Source organism: Anolis sagrei, chromosome 2, assembly GCF_037176765.1.
Source record: "Anolis sagrei isolate rAnoSag1 chromosome 2, rAnoSag1.mat, whole genome shotgun sequence".
Taxonomy (NCBI): domain Eukaryota; kingdom Metazoa; phylum Chordata; class Lepidosauria; order Squamata; family Dactyloidae; genus Anolis; species Anolis sagrei.
In genome coordinates this window covers 278,974,817-278,993,307 of record NC_090022.1, presented here as the reverse complement: position 1 = coordinate 278,993,307, position 18,491 = coordinate 278,974,817, and the positions used below count along the sequence as shown (strand labels likewise).

General features: G+C 40.4%; 2 protein-coding genes across 4 annotated transcripts in view; both read right to left on the bottom strand.

Annotated features, from left to right (window-relative positions):
- Window positions 1-7,718, bottom strand: part of CPLANE1 (ciliogenesis and planar polarity effector complex subunit 1) — a 77,702-nt gene extending 69,984 nt beyond the window's left edge. For all 3 annotated transcript variants that reach the window (XM_067464635.1, XM_067464636.1, XM_067464637.1), the window contains exons 1-5: window positions 7,600-7,718; window positions 3,301-3,454; window positions 2,714-2,849; window positions 1,995-2,114; window positions 486-712 (exon numbers count right to left, since the gene is read on the bottom strand). In XM_067464635.1, the coding sequence (XP_067320736.1) occupies window positions 486-712; window positions 1,995-2,114; window positions 2,714-2,849; window positions 3,301-3,381 (564 nt within the window). In that variant the 5' untranslated portion in view covers window positions 3,382-3,454; window positions 7,600-7,718. The remainder of the gene's footprint in view (window positions 1-485; window positions 713-1,994; window positions 2,115-2,713; window positions 2,850-3,300; window positions 3,455-7,599) is intronic.
- A 5,446-nt stretch (window positions 7,719-13,164) lies between these two features.
- The window catches only part of NUP155 (nucleoporin 155), a 39,592-nt gene continuing 34,265 nt past the window's right edge, over window positions 13,165-18,491 (bottom strand). Inside the window, exons 31-35 of the mRNA XM_060761406.2 lie at window positions 17,965-18,085; window positions 17,293-17,403; window positions 14,763-14,899; window positions 14,219-14,325; window positions 13,165-13,652 (exon numbers count right to left, since the gene is read on the bottom strand). Of these exons, the coding sequence (XP_060617389.2) occupies window positions 13,514-13,652; window positions 14,219-14,325; window positions 14,763-14,899; window positions 17,293-17,403; window positions 17,965-18,085 (615 nt within the window). The 3' untranslated portion in view covers window positions 13,165-13,513. The remainder of the gene's footprint in view (window positions 13,653-14,218; window positions 14,326-14,762; window positions 14,900-17,292; window positions 17,404-17,964; window positions 18,086-18,491) is intronic.

The following is an 18,491-nucleotide window of genomic DNA, read 5'->3' as shown; positions in this document are numbered from 1 at the left end:
GCAAGTTGTTTCTGGTGTGAGAGAATTGGCTCAGAGGACGCCCAGAAGTGTTACCATCCTGCTGGGAGGATTCTCTCGTGTCCCTGCAAGCTAGAGCTGACAGATAGGAGCTCACCCCATCTCACAAATTCGAACCTGCAAAATTCAGGTCAGCAGTCCAGCCAGCACAAGGGTTTAATCTATTTCACCACCGCAGCTCTACAACTTTGGAGTTGAAATTGTTTATTTCAGGTTGCTGATAACAAATATGAAGTGTACTAAACGACTAGTTACAAAAAAGTCACTATACATTTTATGTTGATTAGGTTTTCCAAAACTGGTGCCCTCAAATGTTTTAGACTACTATTTCAATGAGACACAGGTATGTCCAATGGTTAGGAATGGTGGAAGCTGAAGTCCAAAACAACTAGTAGATACCCGGCTGATATACAATGTTTACTACATTTCAGAATATCCAACTAAATTAGACTTATTTTATACTTTACCTCATTTTGTATAAAATCAGCATTCACTGTAGTTTCTTTTTCTTCAATTGATGGTAACGTAAGTGATGTGTTGGGATTAATTTGTGACCACTGCCTTGTTACAGGATTTGTAGATGGTGCACTTTTACATTCCATGCTTTCCCACAGAAATACATAGACAGTTGGAGTAGTGAGAAGCACCTTATTTCCATCATCAGAAACATATAGGTACAATCTTATAGAACTTTCTGGAAAAGAACATTTTACAAGAAGCGCTTATCAATCTTTACATTATCTGCCTGTAATATTTTGTTTGTATGCTGCTGCTGTGTGCCTTCATGTAATTTCTGACTTACGGAGTTCTCCAGAGCCCTACCTAGCCAGACCACTACATCACCCTTACAATATTACAATCAAACCTAAGGCATAAATATTTAGTATGCTTATCACAGAACTACGATCCTTCTTCAAACTGCATTAAAAAGAACTATAGACAAATAATGATATTTCTTTACTAAGATACACTATATAAAAAATGATGTATTTTAACCAGGTGTTTTTTTAAAAAAAATACTACTACTACTACTACTGCTATTAATAATAATAATAATAATAATAATAATAATAATAAGGTAAAGGTTTCCTCTGACATTATGTCTAGTTGAGTTTGTTACCTTCTCGCAGAAGCACCGTTACCTTCCAGCATAAGTGGTACCTATTGATCTACTCACACGTGTATGTTTTCAAACTGCTACATTGGCGGAAGCTGGGCCTAACAGCGGGAGCTCACTCCACTCCCCAGATTCGAACCGCTTACCCTTTGGCCAGCAAGTTCAGCAACTCAGCAGTTTAACCCACTGCGCCACCAAGGGGACCCTAATAATAATCATCTTTATTTGTAACCCGGCTTATTATTTATTATTTATTTATTTACAGCTTTTATATTCCGCCCTTCTCAACCCGCAGGAGACTCAGGGCGGATTACAGTGTACACATATATGGCAAACATTCAATGCCAATCTTGACATACAGCATATACAGACATAGACAGAGGCTATTTAACTTTTTCTGGCCACCAGGGGAGTTGTCGCTTTCAACGTCCATCTGTGACACTGATGAAGTACTTTCGGATTCCCCGCATGCTTTTTGCTGGAGTGCTTGCTGGAGTCTTTTTTTATGGCCTCATAATTTAGTTAATTTAGCCTCCCCACACTTTAAGGTGGTACCTAATTTTCCTACTTGACAGACTGTCTTTCAGGTTGCAAAGGTCGACAACAGGCTACACAATTGGTTGGAAACCCACTCCAACCCGGGCTGGCTTCGAACTCATGACCTTTTGGTCAGAGTGATCTTAATGTATAGCTGTGCCACAATCCCGGTGCCACAATCTCCCCAAGGGGACTCAGTTACTATTAAGTAATCAAAAAGTTACAAATGCATTAAATGTTTTGAAATATTCCAGTTTTAAGCATATAAACAACATTGAAACAGCAAACAGAAATGGAAAAAACAAAGTGTGAAAGTTCATACCTTGTGCTACTTCAACCAATTTTGTAGTTTCTTTTGCTGCAGGGACTGTTTTGAGAGTGCCTTGGTCTTTGTGCCACAGAAAAAGTTCTCCTGTTTTAAGTATCCCTGCTAACCAAATTCCTATTTGAAGAGGAAAATTATTTTTAAAGGGTGCAAATAACAACAACAACAACAACAACAACTTATTTATAATCCACCCTATTTCCCCGAGGAGATTCAGGGCAGTTTCCAACAAAGTAACATAATGGCAAACATTCAATGCCAAAACAAACAAATAACAAATCAAAATAATGGATAAAACAGTCTCAATATAAAATTATAAAACTAACCGAAACAATAAGAATTAAATTTAACTAAGCATAACATCACACATATCTACCATATGACAAGCTCTTACAAATTTGAGTAAAAAACATTAAAAGCAAAGATGGTTTACAGCATTCAACGGGCAGAGATAGGTATCAAATATCTAATGTTTTGACAAACAGTACAATTCTATGTATATTGGCATAATAAGCCCCACTACGTTCAATATGGGTTACTTTATATTAAGGATGCATAGGTTTATGCTATAGTACTTAAAAAGCTCTTGACTGAGCAAAAGATTAAACTATACCACTAGAAACCTTTAAAGCACCAGCATGTTTTAATTACTAGGAGAGTTTTCTCTAAACCGGTAAATAAAAATAATAAAACAATAATTGTTATTCATACTTAACTGTTACTTGATGTAGCCAAGACAAAAACATTCTTCAGCAAAGGAGATAACTGGGGGATTTTCTTCTTTGTTTTTCCTGAAACTAGGTTTATTTCATTTATATCTTTTTCATCTAAAAGATACACTGCTTCCTTTTCCTATTAGTAAAAAAGGAAAGTCTTTTTTCAGATGCCTACTTTCTAATTCTTGGGCTACGGCCAGAAAAAAAATGCTGCGCATAAATACAAGAATTCCCTGTTGCATTATATCAGAAAAATCATGGCCAACATTTTTACTCCATGAAAAAGGTATGAAAATTCAGGTCAAGAATAAAGACATATACACAAACACACACACACACACTTTAACAGGTGAGCCTTTTTAATCTTGTGGACCAAAGTGACACTACTAGCATTAAAGCCAATGTTTAAACTACTCAATTTAGTAGGGAATACACTTTATATATGTCACTAGTTTTGAAAAACGAGCTACCCACCACGTTAATCTAGTACAATCCAAGTACACTTAGAACTATATTTCAGCTGGGAACCATAACCCTGTCATGGTTGTGCCTCTACTGTATGTCATACAAAAATGTCAAACAATTACCTGTCCAAGCCAAGTGATCCGTGGCCATGGTTTTTTTTGCTTGATGCAGGTAGATGCTAGAACTTCTAACTTGATTTCCATGATTGTTAGCAGGCAGAGTAGCCATAAAATGTTTTAAAAGGGAATAATCTTTGATAAAAGTTCACCAACATGTCTGCAAAATAAATAAATAAATAAATAAATAAATATCAAAAGCTTTTAACTATAGCCAACTTCTATCATATTCAAATATTATGAAAAATCTTTCTCTGAAAATTAAATTGGTAGCTGTCATATTATTTTAAATTACTAAAGATTTAGCAGTATTAGTAAGATCCTGGGTTTCACAGGATCACATTTCAAATTACCCCAGGGAACAAGGGAGAGAATCAGCACCCAGAGCTAAAAAAAAGATACCCCATAGCTCCTACCAGATACCTTGTCAAGTTCGATGCAGTTAGACCAAAACCCATCAACATATTGAAATGATGGAAGAGTACATGGATCAGGAAATTCAGATTTATCAAAGTCTTCTCCCCAGCCATTTTGCCACTTACTTTTTCTGGTTTGATAGTGATGTCTCGATGGATGGAAATCATTGCTAGTCCACTAAGTCTCTGGTCTGTCATTAAACTTCTAGATACACTTTTCACTCTCTTCATGATTGAAAACAATCTTTCCACACTGCATGTCGTTACTGGTTGAGTAGCCAACACAGTCAAAAGGAAATATATTGACCGATAGTAGGTTTTAGAATCATGGAATCAAAGAGTTGGAAGAGACCTCATGGGCCATCCAGTCCAACCCCCTGCCAAGAAGCAGGAATATTGCATTCAAATCACCCCTGACAGATGGCCATAGACACTGAGAACTGGGAAGCCCTGGCCCTTGAGCGCTCCAGCTGGAGATCAGCTGTGACCAGCAGTGCTGCAGAATTCGAGGAGGCACGAATGGAGGGTGAAAGAGAGAAACGTGCCAGGAGGAAGGCGCGCCCAGCCAACCCCGACCGGGACCGCCTTCCACCTGAAAACCAATGCCTTCACTGTGGGAGAAGATGCGGGTCAAGAATAGGGTTCCACAGCCACCTATGAATCCACAAGGAAACCCATCATGGAAGACCATCTTACTCATCCAACGAGGGATCGCCTAAGTAAGTAAGTAAGTAAGAGAGATGGCCATCCAGCCTCTGTTTAAAAGCTTCCAAGGAAGGAGCCTCCACCACACTCCGGGGCAGAGAGTTCCACTGCTGAACGGCTCTTAAGAGTCAGGAAGTTCTTCCTCATGTTCAGATGGAATCTCCTTTCTTGTAGTTTGAAGCCATTATTCCCCGTCCTAGTCTCCAGGGAAGCAGAAAACAAGCTTGCTCCCTCCTCCCTGTGACTTCCTCTCACATATGTATACATGGCTATCATATCGCTTCTCAGCCTTCACTTCTTCAGGCTAAACATGCCCAGTTCCTTAAGCCGCTCCTCATAGGGCTTGTTTTGTCACACAGTTCCAACACCCTTTGGTACCTGGGCTTCCGGCGCACTCCCCTTACTCTCCTGGCACTAAAGGTTGAAACCAGGGGCACCAAAAAGGAAAGAGAGTGTGCCAAGGGCAAAGGCGTGGACAAGCATGCCACTGTGCCATGTACCAGTAAGGCCTTCTCGTGGACCACCCTGATATATAAATACACACACACACACACTCACACACATATACACACACATATATATATATGAGTCAGAATTAACCACTCTAGTTATATTAAAACATCTGTTGGTCACAATGCCTTATTCCCTATTTCCCTCTCTTCATATTTTGGTATCGCTCTCTCTTCGGGCCTGGGTCAACTTCGGCCCTCCAGGTGTTTTGGGCTTCAGTCTCCACAATTCCTAACAGTCTACTGTTAGGAATTGTGGGAGTTGAAGTCCAAAACACCTGAGATACTGACGTTTGCCCATGCCTAATTGATATCTATATCTATATCTACCTTAAGGTGTATCTTATCTGCATGCAAGGGATGGATGTGGATTGACAGGTAAGCCAGACAGGTAAGCCAGACAGAGACCTCATGGGCCATCCAGTCCAACCCTATTCTGCCAAGAAGCAGGAAAATTGCATTCAAAGCACCCCCAACAGATGGCCATCCAGTCTCTGTTTAAAAGCTTCCAAAGAAGGAGCCTCAACCACACTCAGCAGAGAGTTCCACTGATGAACAGCTCTCACAGATAAGACACAGGTAAGCTCCTCCACACTCCAGGGCAGAGAGTTCCACTGCTGAACAGCTCTCACAGATAAGGCACAGGAAAGCTCCACCACACTCCGGGGCAGAGAGTTCCACTGCTGAACAGCTCTCACAGATAAGACACAGGAAAGCTCCACCACACTCCGGGCAGAGAGTTCCACTGCTGAACAGCTCTCACAGATAAGGCACAGGAAAGCTCCACCACACTCCAGGGCAGAGAGTTCCACTGATGAACAGCTTTCACAGATAAGGATAGGAAAGCTCCACCACACTCCAGGGCAGAGAGTTCCACTGCTGAACAGCTCTCACAGATAAGGCACAGGAAAGCTCCGCCACACTCTGGGGCAGAGAGTTCCACTGCTGAACAGCTCTCACAGATAAGGCACAGGAAAGCTCCACCACACTCCGGGGCAGAGAGTTCCCCTGCTGAACAGCTCTCACAGATAAGCCACAGGAAAGCTCCACCACACTCCGGGGCGGAGAGTTCCACTGCTGAACAGCTCTCACAGATAAGGCACAGGAAAGCTCCACCAAACTCTGGGGCGGAGAGTTCCACTGCTGAACAGCTCTCACAGATAAGGCACAGGAAAGCTCCACCACACTCTGGGGCGGAGAGTTCCACTGCTGAACAGCTCTCACAGATAAGACACAGGAAAGCTCCACCACATTCCGGGGCAGAGAGTTCCACTGCTGAACAGCTCTCACAGATAAGACACAGGAAAGCTCCACCACACTCCGGGGCAGAGAGTTCCACTGCTGAACAGCTCTCACAGATAAGACACAGGAAAGCTCCACCACACTTCGAGGCAGAGAGTTCCACTGATGAACAGCTTTCACAGATAAGGATAGGAAAGCTCCACCACACTCCAGGGCAGAGAGTTCCACTGCTGAACAGCTCTCACAGATAAGGCACAGGAAAGCTCCGCCACACTCTGGGGCAGAGAGTTCCACTGCTGAACAGCTCTCACAGATAAGGCACAGGAAAGCTCCGCCACACTCTGGGGCAGAGAGTTCCACTGCTGAACAGCTCTCACAGATAAGGCACAGGAAAGCTCCACCACACTCCGGGGCAGAGAGTTCCCCTGCTGAACAGCTCTCACAGATAAGCCACAGGAAAGCTCCACCACACTCCGGGGCGGAGAGTTCCACTGCTGAACAGCTCTCACAGATAAGGCACAGGAAAGCTCCACCAAACTCTGGGGAGGAGAGTTCCACTGCTGAACAGCTCTCACAGATAAGCCACAGGAAAGCTCCACCACACTCCGGGGCGGAGAGTTCCACTGCTGAACAGCTCTCACAGATAAGGCACAGGAAAGCTCCACCACACTCTGGGGCGGAGAGTTCCACTGCTGAACAGCTCTCACAGATAAGGCACAGGGAAGCTCCACCACACTCCGGGGCAGAGAGTTCCACTGCTGAACAGCTCTCACAGATAAGGCACAGGAAAGCTCCATCACACTCCAGGGCAGAGAGTTCCACTGCTGAACAGCTCTCACAGATAAGACACAGGAAAGCTCCACCACACTCCGGGGCAGAGAGTTCCACTGCTGAACAGCTCTCACAGATAAGACACAGGGAAGCTCCACCACACTCCGGGGCAGAGAGTTCCACTGCTGAACAGCTCCCACAGATAAGGCACAGGAAAGCTCCACCACACTCCGGGGCAGAGAGTTCCACTGATGAACAGCTCCCACAGATAAGGCACAGGAAAGCTCCACCACACTCCGGGGCAGAGAGTTCCACTGCTGAACAGCTCCCACAGATAAGGCACAGGAAAGCTCCACCACACTCTGGGGCGGAGAGTTCCACTGCTGAAAAGCTCCCACAGATAAGGCACAGGAAAGCTCCACCACACTCCGGGGCGGAGAGTTCCACTGCTGAACAGCTCTCAAAGATAAGGCCCAGGAAAGCTCCACCACACTCTGAGGCAGAGAGTTCCACTGCTGAACAGCGCTCACAGATAAGGCACAGGAAAGCTGTGTATGAAGTCTTAGAGGCAATTCTGATTCCTGAGCATCTTTCCTGCCTCCTTAATGACAGCAAACCCCACAGCTAATTCTCAGGACGAGGAAGTGGGTGGCAAAACTCACCCTTCCCCGTAGGAAGAGATGGAAAGGAGGTTTGTGCTTCTTTCTATCGCCTTTTGCCAGCCTTTGGATCCTCTCCGCTTCAGAGAGGCCTCAAAAACTCCCAGGCGACGGCGTTGGGCTTGTTGCGCATGCGTACGCCCGAAACCAAGGGGAACTTTTCCCTTACTCGCCTCCCCAGAATTCCCGGCCTTTGGCTGTTCCAGCTGAGGCTTCTGGGAGTTGTAGTTTTGCGCAGATGGAGGAGCAAAGAGTGAGGAGCTCTGCATGTCTTCAGGATTCATTGAGTGGCAGTAAAAAAATTTGGGTTGTTGTAGGTTTTTCCGGGTTATTTTTTTATTTATATTGACTAATTGGATTTATTTATTATACCCCGCTTTTGTTCCAAAATGGGATTATTATAATTTTTAAAAAGGGACAGTTAAAGTAATTATTTTGCAAAAAAGGAATTAAAACATCCTAAAAGTAGTTGAAATATTTCTATTAAATGTAATATAATTATCAAGTAATTATTTTGCAAGAAAGGAATTAAAACATCCTATAAGTAGTTGAAATATTTCTATTAAATGTAATATAATTATCAAGTAATTATTTTGCAAGAAAGGAATTAAAACATCCTATAAGTAGTTGAAACACTTCTATTAAATGTAATATAATTATTTTATCGGGACAGTTAAAGTAATTATTTTGCAAAAAGGAATTAAAACATCCTAAAAGTAGTTGAAACATTTCTATTAAATGTAATGTAATTATTTTACAAAAATGCTCATAATAGTTAAAACACTGATATAAGTGCAATAGGATTCGACAGGACAGTACAGTAATGTATATTGTTTTAAGTGCCTATTTATGTTTTATCTTGATTGCTTACAATGTTTTATATTTATGCGTTTGATTGTTGTTTAGATTTTGTATTGTATTTTTAAATTGTTGGAAGCCACTTTCGGTCCCCACTGTGGAAAGAAAGCAGGATATAAATAAAGATTATTATTATTATTATTATTATTATTATTATTATATTTGGTATGTATTTTAGCTATTTTTAGTTATGTACCTAAGTAAGATAACTATTTTGTATTTTTAAATTGTTGGAAGCCACTTCGGGTCCCCACTGTGGAAGAAAAGCAGGATATAAATAAAGATTTTTATTACTAATATTATTACTATTATTATTATACATATTTGATATGTGTTTTAGCTATTTTTAGTTATGTAACTAAGTAAGATAACTATTTTGAGCATTTTTAAAAAAATCCTTTTTGCAAAATCATTGTTCCATGGGTATATTTTTAAGTTATTATAAGCTACCTTGAATCCCAATCTGGGAGAATTTAATATATAATATTTAATATATTATATTTACTTATTTATTTTACATTATATCATTTATGTATGGATATAAATATCTCCCCCTCTCTCTATATATTAATATATTTAATAAAAACAGTCGAGCCTGCGTTGTCCATAGACGCCTCCTAGGCCATGCGGCCAGCATGACTGCATGGAGAAACATTATATAATTAATACTAAATATAGTATATCTGTAATAATATAAATACTTCTATTGTATTTATCCTTCCTTTTTGTAAAATTTAAGTTATTTACTATGTCACAAGCAAAATGAGGGTACAGTTATAATGTATTTTAAAAAACACAAAGTTAAAAATTTGGCATTATACTAAACTAGCCATCCCCTGCCACACATTGCTGTGGCCCAGTGTTTGTATGTGTGTTTTTTGTGTGTGCATATATTTGTATATATGTGTGTTTGTATTTATATATGTGGTTTTGCACACACTTTGTAATGTATTTTTAATTTCTTTGGCTTTTTAAGTGTCTTCTGCCGTGTTTTTCAGTGTTTTTATGAGTGATGGTCACTTGTTGGCCTAATAGGTATATTGTGTCCAAATTTGGTGTCAATTCGTCCAGTGCTTAATCTCACAAACGAACATTACATTTTTATTTCTATATATATCATTTGTCCAGTAGCTGGCCACTTGGAGTGCCTCTGGTGTTGCTGTAAGAAGTTCCTCTATTAGGCATGTGGCAGAGCATTGTAGTAGGTAGTCTGTGATTTGCTCTTCTCCACACTCACATGTTGTGCACTCCACTTTGTAGCCCCATTTCTCAAGGTTGGCTCTGCATCTCGTGGTGCCAAAGCACAGTCTGTTCAACGCCTTCCAAGTTGCCCAGTCTTCTGTGTGCCCAGGAGGGAGTTTCTCATCCAGTAGCAGCCATGGATTGAGGTTCCGGGTTTCAGTCTGCCACTTTTGGACTCTTGCTTGCTGAGGTGTTCCTGCGAGTAGCTCTGTAGATCTTAGCTGTTTAAGGTGTTGCTGTGCTTGCTGATATCCGAACAGGGGTTGGGCTGGAGATGTCACTGCCTTGGTCCTTTCATTGTTGGCTGCTACTTCCTGATGGATGTCAGGTGGTGCAATACTGTCTGTTTGTTTGGTAGATTGGTTGCATACTGCAAGTCGTTTTTGGTGTGAGAAAATCAGCCATCTACAAAGACATTGCCCAAAGGATGCACGGATGTGTTACGATCCTGTGAGGTTTCTCTCATGTCCCCCTTTTGTAAAATAATGCTATGTAACAAAGTTGGGGGGGGGGGAACAGTTCCTGGTTTGAAAGTATTCTTTCTATTTAATTGTGCGATACTTACTTTGAAAGTAGTTGTTACATACTCCAGAAACTTCATTTTTGTGGCTGCCACAAACTATATTGAATTGGTTGAGGCTCTATGAGATATTAATTGGGAAAAAAAACTATAGCAAAATGTGGTGCAGGAAGTCCTGCAAAAACAAAGTTTTTGCAAATTTACATTTTCCATGTTTTTAATGACAGAACCAATTAAGAAATGACATTATAACCCAGGAACAAAAATTGTGTTACATAGTATAATTGTTCTAATGTCTCTAATCCAGGCATGGGCAAACTTTGGCCCTCCAGGTGTTTTGGACTTCAATTCCCACAATTCCTAACATCCTAACACCTATTATATTTAATTATATTTTTATCTTCAGTTAAATTGAAGATAAAAAAATAAAATATTATCAAACTTTTTTTTTTTTAAAAAAAGCACATTACTTACTATTTCCAGAAGTGGCTGTCTCCTTTCTCCCTCTATTAAAATCACCTCTTGGAGATAGGCTTGCCATTCAACATTGAAAACAGCTGTGCTTATAGATGAGGGAATGGCAGCAGATGGTGCTTGTTACTTGGCTTCCTGAAATCTTTTATGTACCACTATTAAAGATACACGAGCCATCTCCTCTTTTCCTACTCTGGCTGTGCATAATGTTGACTCAAAGGCAAGCCCTACTGAACTTCATTGGATTACTTGGTACAGGTCGAGTATCCCTTAGTAGCTAGAAATCTGGAATGCTCCATAATCTAAAATTGTGCCACCTTACCTTAGGCGATCCCTCGTTGGACGAGTAAGATGGTCTTCCATTATGGATTTCCTTGTGGGTCCGTATGTGGCTGTGGAGCCCTATTCTTGCTCTGCATCTTCTTCCACAGTGAGGGCATTGGTTTCCAGGTGGAAGGCGGTCCCGGTCGGGGTTGGCTTGACGTGCCTTCCTCCTGGCACGTTTCTCTCTTTCACCCTCCACTCCTGCCTCCTCAAATTCTGCAGCACTGCTGGTCACAGCTGTGGTTGATATAGTTACACCTTTGCAATGAAAAATTGGTGCAGGCAGGACTGCTGAACGAAAGGTTGGTGGTTCAAATCCAGGAAGCGGGGTGAGCTCCTGTCTGTCATGCGAGGACATGAGAAGCTTCCCACAGGATGGTAATACATCCAGGTGTCCCCTGGGCAACATCCTTGCAGATGGCCAATTCTCACACCAGAAGCGACTTGCAGTTTCTCAAGTCGCTCCTGACATGGAAAAAAAAATTACATTTAATTGTGTATATTCCAAAATTTAAGGGAAAAATCCAGATACTTCTGGTCCTGAGTATTTCTGTTGGATATAGCAACCTTCTATTTAATGTTTGGTCTGTTTATTAATGTGTTGTTTATTTCCTGAAGTGTATATCTCTTTTGGTTTGCAGTTTTCTTAGCTCTATGTACTTGAGGCAGTGGGAGGGGCTGCAGATCACGTGACTGGTTCAGTGACTGTTTAGAATGCAGTTTAAAAGGATGACAGCTGAGGCTTGAGTCCGTTTTGAGTACAGAAGCCAGTGTAGGAATTTAGAAAAATGTTCAGGTTTAAGTCAGTTTGAGTACAGAAACCAGTGTTGTAAGTTAGAAAACAGTTGAGGCTTGAGTCCCTTGGAAGTAGACTGTTATGAAAGAGAGTTGTACAGAGCTGTATAGTCTGACAAGAGTGATAAAGACTATAAGTTAAAGATACAAACTGAAATGTTTTGAAGTTTAACCTGACAAGAAATGTGCCCATTTTTTTTAAATACATGAAGTTGCGAGTAAAACAAACATGTTATTTTAAAGAAGTCTACTTGAATCTTGGTCTGCTGAGAGCATCGAATAAACAAGATATTTATGTGCCCAGTGATCATCCATTACCCAGTAAACTAATAGAACACTTTCATAACTCTGCTGCCCAAATAAGGTTATGATTCTAACAGGTCATAATCTCCAATAGGTTATGATCCTAACAGGTCATAACCCATATCCCAATAATTTCAAATAAGATAATCAAGTTATAGTTGTCCGCATAAGGGGCTAAGATAGTGACACCTTTGTATTGTCGAAGGCTTCCATAGTTGGAATCACTGGGTTGTTGTAAGTTTTTCGGGCTATATAGCCATGTTCTAGAAGCATTCTCTCCTGATGTTTTGCCTGCATCTATGGCAGGCATCCTCAGAGGTAGTGACACCTTTGTTTTCTGATGGTTCAAAGGTTATAAGGGATTGCATATCAAATTAGCTTCAGACCATATGAAACATAAATGAATTTAATGTTTAGAGTTGGATCCATTCTCCAGAATGTCTCATCATGTATGTGTTAAGTACTCCAAAATAAAAAATAAAAAAACAGAAATTCAATGCTAGTGTTTTTAGTTTACTTGTTAGTGCTGGCTCTATTGTGCAACCTCAAGTCAGTGTGTGTATGCGTGTATGCTTTTAATGCATTTAGAACATTTGCCTTTAACGTTTTCCTCTCCAAGCACAAAAAGACTATTTTGACAAAGTGCTTCAATAATATAAATTAATATAAATTAAAAAGATACTTTTAAAAATTTCAGAGCGACACCAGGGAATTTTCCAGCCCTTCCATTTCTGGAATTACTTGGTTCTCAGCAGTTTTACTTTTGGATCTAAACCTCTATCATGACAACATTTTGCTCAAATAAGTTTGTCTGCAAATTGCTCAAACCTGTAGAAAGCCTCTCCAGGTGGTTCCAGGACCTTCTGTGGATATCAAAATCTGTAGGTATTGCATTATATACAATAGCATAATAAAGAGATGTTTCTTTTTAAAAATGAAAATCATTTTAATATTTTCAGGTTGTGGATGTTTAAACTGGTGGATTTGGAGGGGCAACAATACAGCGTAGTCCTGCAAATCCCTTCTAATCCTTATAAACAACTAATGGCCACTTAAAGCCAAAAGACTTGATTGCATTTTATTTAAAATTGAAAACAAAACCCATTTTACAAATAATTTTAATCGCTAAAGCAAGATAATACATTGCATTTTAATTTTACTCCAAAGTATATAAAATTGTTGTACTGTTAGAAAAAGCTGGCATTAGTAAAAAAAAGTAAATCACCTGCCATTTGTACATTATGTTATATGTGGGATTGGTGAAGAACACGCAACAAAGAATATAAATCACTCAGACATCCACTTTAGCAGGAACTTGATTCTTTTTAGAGTTCTTTTCCAGTTTCCAGAGCAGAGACATTTCACTCTGTCTCTGGACAAACAGTTGCACCGTAATTGTATTCAATGAAGCCGCTCCAATTTAGCCTGCAAAGTTTTAAAGTTCCCTGTAATGGTCTGTACAGCTAGTGTTGGACTTGTGGACTGCAGTTCAACAAGGTAACAGCTCACTGCATCCAAACAAATATTGGTGAATCGCCGTCTAAACAGAAAGAAAAAGAACAATTAACAAGGGGTCCCCAAGTTTTGCAAAGAAACATAATACCGCTTTCTCATTTTGAAGTCAAGGTCAGTGGTGATCAAAAAGATAAGCATCTGGTCATTACGAATTAGGCTTTGCCAAATCTGAGCAACTACTACCAATGAAAGAAATGTTCCAGACCTGCTTTAGATACTCCCACTTTACTGGGAGATACATACTTGTAAAAGTCTACACAGCCTTAAGGGCACTCACTGTAACCTTCTCCAGTGAAATGCCTGCAAAAGTCGTCAGTCAGAAACAGCGTATGATTAATATGATTCTAAAGTTTAGGATCTGCAGCCTTCTCTTCCCATCCCGCAAATCTGAGTCAGTATCGTATGATCCTCATATCCCCACAGTTATATTCCAAGACTTCCCATGTGTACCCAAAATTATGGATAATACAGAATGAAAACATTTTAACTGTCCCCCACATTTATCATTGTATGTTATAGAACATAATTACTCCACTCCCAGCATGTACCAAATCTATCTAAAGGATATTTTTGCTTAGCTCACAATTTTACCTTTCAAAGGCAAGCACTTTGTTAGGGTCTTGCACATATCCTGATAATAATACATGTATACATTCCAAGAGGTGCAACGGCTTCTTCATTTTACTCCAGAATGGATCCTGTAAGGAAAAAAAGATCTAAACATATGGAGCTTGAAATAATTCATCAAGGTGCAAATGTTCACAATCTTAATTAACATTCCCATTAGAAAGAATGATTGTGACAAAATGCCCCTCAACAGCTCCAATCCTTGGGGGCTTCTATCTCTTTCTGGATCTGGTGCACAGGGCTAAAGACAGTCCCTATCATGGACAAACCTAACTGCTATCTGCATGTGTGGGTATCATTGTTGGTTATGTTTATCAATGTCCAGTCTCCTTATCAGGTCTTAAATGGAAGAGTAAGACACAACTGATGAAAATAAACCAAGTAAACATTTATTATATAACAAATACGTTAAATGAGAAATTCATTAACAAATTTCTCCCTTATTTGTAATAATATGGAATCTAACAACAGCTGAATTTAAAAACAGATTTTGAGGTTTCTCACTTACCCTTGCTTTGAACAGCTGATCATACACTTCAAGTAGTCTTGGTAGTGGCACACCGATTTCTTGCATTGTGTAAGTAACAAACCCCACATCCCAGTTCAAAGAACAAACCTTCTGTTCTAGATACTGCACTAAGAAATCTAAAGGGGAAATGATCAGGCAATTAGAATTTTTTTGTACATTTTTCAGAACTACACAAAAAAGTTAAGGTTTTTTTGAGGGGGATGCATCTATGTGCAAAATAGGTCAAGAACTTATTTTAGTACCACAGAAAACAGTGTCTGCATTGCAATGTATCATACACAAAATTGAGTGAAGGTTCCTATGTGATTTCCCAACTGTTAGAACAAACACCAGTGAGTGCTACCTCAGCTTCCTTGAGTGCATCTATGCTGTAGAACAAATGCAGCCTCAATTTGCCCTGGCTCAATGCTATAGAATCCAGGGGAATATAGTTCTACATAATGGAGAAAGGCAGGGAGTTTCAGAAAAACATCTACTTCTGCTTCATTGACTATTCTAAAGCCTTTGACTGTGTGGATCATAATAAATTGTGGCAAGTTCTTAGTGGGATGGGCATCCCAAGCCACCTTGTCTCTCTCCTGAGGAATCTGTACAAGGACCAAGTAGCAACAGTCAGAACTGACCACGGAGCAACAGACTGGTTCAAGATTGGGAAAGGCGTACGGCAAGGCTGCATCCTCTCACCCAACCTTTTTAACTTGTATGCAGAACACATCATGCGATGTGCGGGGCTTGATGAATGCAAGGCTGGGGTGAAAATTGCTGGAAGAAACATTAACAACCTCAGATATGCAGATGACACCACCCTGATGGCCGAAAGCGAGGAGGAGCTGAGGAGCCTTCTAATCAAGGTGAAAGAAGAAAGCGCAAAAGCCGGGTTGCAGCTAAACGTCAAAAAAACCAAGATTATGGCAACAAGAATGATTGACAACTGGAAAATAGAGGGAGAAACCGTGGAGGCCGTGACAGACTTTGTATTTCTAGGGGCAAAGATTACTGCAGATGCAGACTGTAGCCAGGAAATCAGAAGACGCTTACTTCTTGGGAGAAGAGCAATGTCCAGTCTCGATAAAATAGTAAAGAGTAGAGACATCAGACTGACAACAAAGATCCGCCTAGTCAAAGCCATGGTATTCCCTGTAGTCACCTACGGATGTGAGAGCTGGACCTTAGGGAAGGCTGAGCGAAGGAAGATCGATGCTTTTGAGCTGTGGTGTTGGAGGAAAGTGCTGAGAGTGCCTTGGACTGCAAGAAGATCCAACCAGTCCATCCTCCAGGAAATAAAGCCCGACTGCTCACTGGAGGGAAAGATACTAGAGACAAAGTTGAAGTACTTTGGCCACATCATGAGGAGACAGGAAAGCCTAGAGAAGACAATTATGCTGGGGAAAGTGGAAGGCAAAAGGAAGAGGGGCCGACCAAGGGCAAGATGGATGGATGGCATCCTTGAAGTGACTGGACTGACCTTGAGGGAGCTGGGGGTGGTAACGGCTGACAGGGAGCTCTGGCGTGGGCTGGTCCATGAGGTCACGAAGAGTCGGAGACGACTGAACGAATGAACAACAACATAGTTCTACAAGGTCTTTAACCTTCCCTGCCAAAGAATGCTGCTGTTTCAGCAAACTACAAATCCCAGGATTGCACAGCAGTTAGAGGTGTCAGATATGAAGGAAAACAATGGGGGAGGAGAGATTGAGGAGATGAAAGGATTGAGGAGAGAATGAAGCATGGAGCAAAGGAAAGGATTGGGGGAGATTGAAGCATAGCGCAAAGGAAAGGCTTTGGCTCAGCACTAAAATTTGTAGCAGGGAGGGAAGGGAGAAGCCCATTCATAACTACAAGTTGTACAGAAGTCACACGTTAGTAACTTGGAGACTGCCTGTACTCTCAGACCAGAGATGGAAAACATTTAGCCTTCAAGATTCTGCTGGACTGCAACTCTAGTCATACTTTAATATTGGTGGTGCAAACTATGGCTGACGGGGGTTATAGGCCAACAATAACTGGAAGGCCATAAGCTCCCACTCTGTTCACGGTTGTGTGTACATCTCAAACACTAATCAAACATTGTTCTCCAAAAGCTTACACATAATTACCATTCTGTTCAAAATTATTCAAAAATGGCTTTGACCATGTGTTTGCAAAATATATTCAAATAATGGATGTTCATATCACAATCTCTGAGTTTAGTCCGGACATTCAGGCTGTTGCCAGTTGAAACCACTTGGATTTCAGTCCAGACACCCTAGGTTTTGCATTTTCTAGGTTTTCCCCCCACCTGTCCACTGGAAGGTGTGTTATTCTATCCTTCCCTGACACTGGTTATGGATTTCATGGGTACTAGGCTATGGCATCAGATGGTTTTCAACAAGAGGCACTGGCACAGATTTAAAATCAAATATTGTAAAAGTTCTGGATCCCCCTTTTTATTTTTCCCTGCATCCTTAGTTTTTATATATATTGTTTAATATTTACAATATCCGAAACATTCCTAATTTGAACAATATACCTAAAGGAAAATAGCGAGGTGTCCCAGCATAGATTTTTCCAAGTGTTACCATCTTCAAACTAAGCGCCTGCATCCTATCAGGAGCACTTAAAGCCACACTATCACTCAGCGCTGAAAGAAAAAAGAAGGAAACTGTCTTCAAATATCTATTAACTATTTACTTTTATATTGTCTCCATAATTTCTTCATTACACAGTACAAAATTTTTCAAAATTTGGAAAGTTTACTTGCCTATGAGGGCCAGATCCATGTTTACAGGTTGTAAACATTATCTTAAAAACGTGAAGTAATTAATCTTTCAAGGCCAACAACATAAAGATCTAATGGTATGAATTTCAAAGAGATTCACATTCACTTTTATTAGTATCTCAGGAAACTGTGGGGTCAACTAATTATTTCTCCCCTCAACTACAGAGGAGCACCATCTTTATAATAAAAAGAATGGAAGTGAACTGCCTATATAGAGGTCACTTCAAGGTTTCCACCCTATGACAGTTGTTCATTCTGAATAAAAAGATTTCATATTGGAGGGGAAAATGCACTCCCCAACAGATGACTAACACAGGAACCCATCATTTTGCATTGTTATAAAATTTCAACAAATGCCTCTAGAACATGGCCATATAGCCCGAAAAAACCCACAAGAACTCCTGCATTAGAAGTTGCACCTACCTTTCTCAATTATTTCTTGCCAAAGGGTCTGCACCATGATAGGGTCTGAATGCCCGGCACAATGGAGAATGGCTAGCTTACACTCAGAGAGCTTGAATGGATCAGCGAATTCCCCGTAAAGCTGAAGTAAAAAATTACATACGACAAATGCAGAACAGATTAGTAGGCAGCTCACATGAGGAAAGTCTTACCTATATTGAACTGTACATCCAAGCCAAGTATCCAGTAAGTTTCCAGAAACAGTCTACACAAGCTTTCAGCAAATCAGAAATATGTAATGTAAAAATGTACATGTTTCATACATTACAGAAAAACAGATGATTGTTAAAGACAGCCCAGTATGGGAGAATAAAAACAAAACACTGATAACACAGAATTATTTTTATCAATGAAGTAAGAACAATGTAGTGGAACAAATGTTAGGAATATTAACTAGGTGTTTTTAATTACAAAAATGTGAGTCAAGCACTGAGAGGTCTCTGTGGGAGAAGGGCCTCAGTGTGTTAGTAAGCCTCAGTATTAGTTTG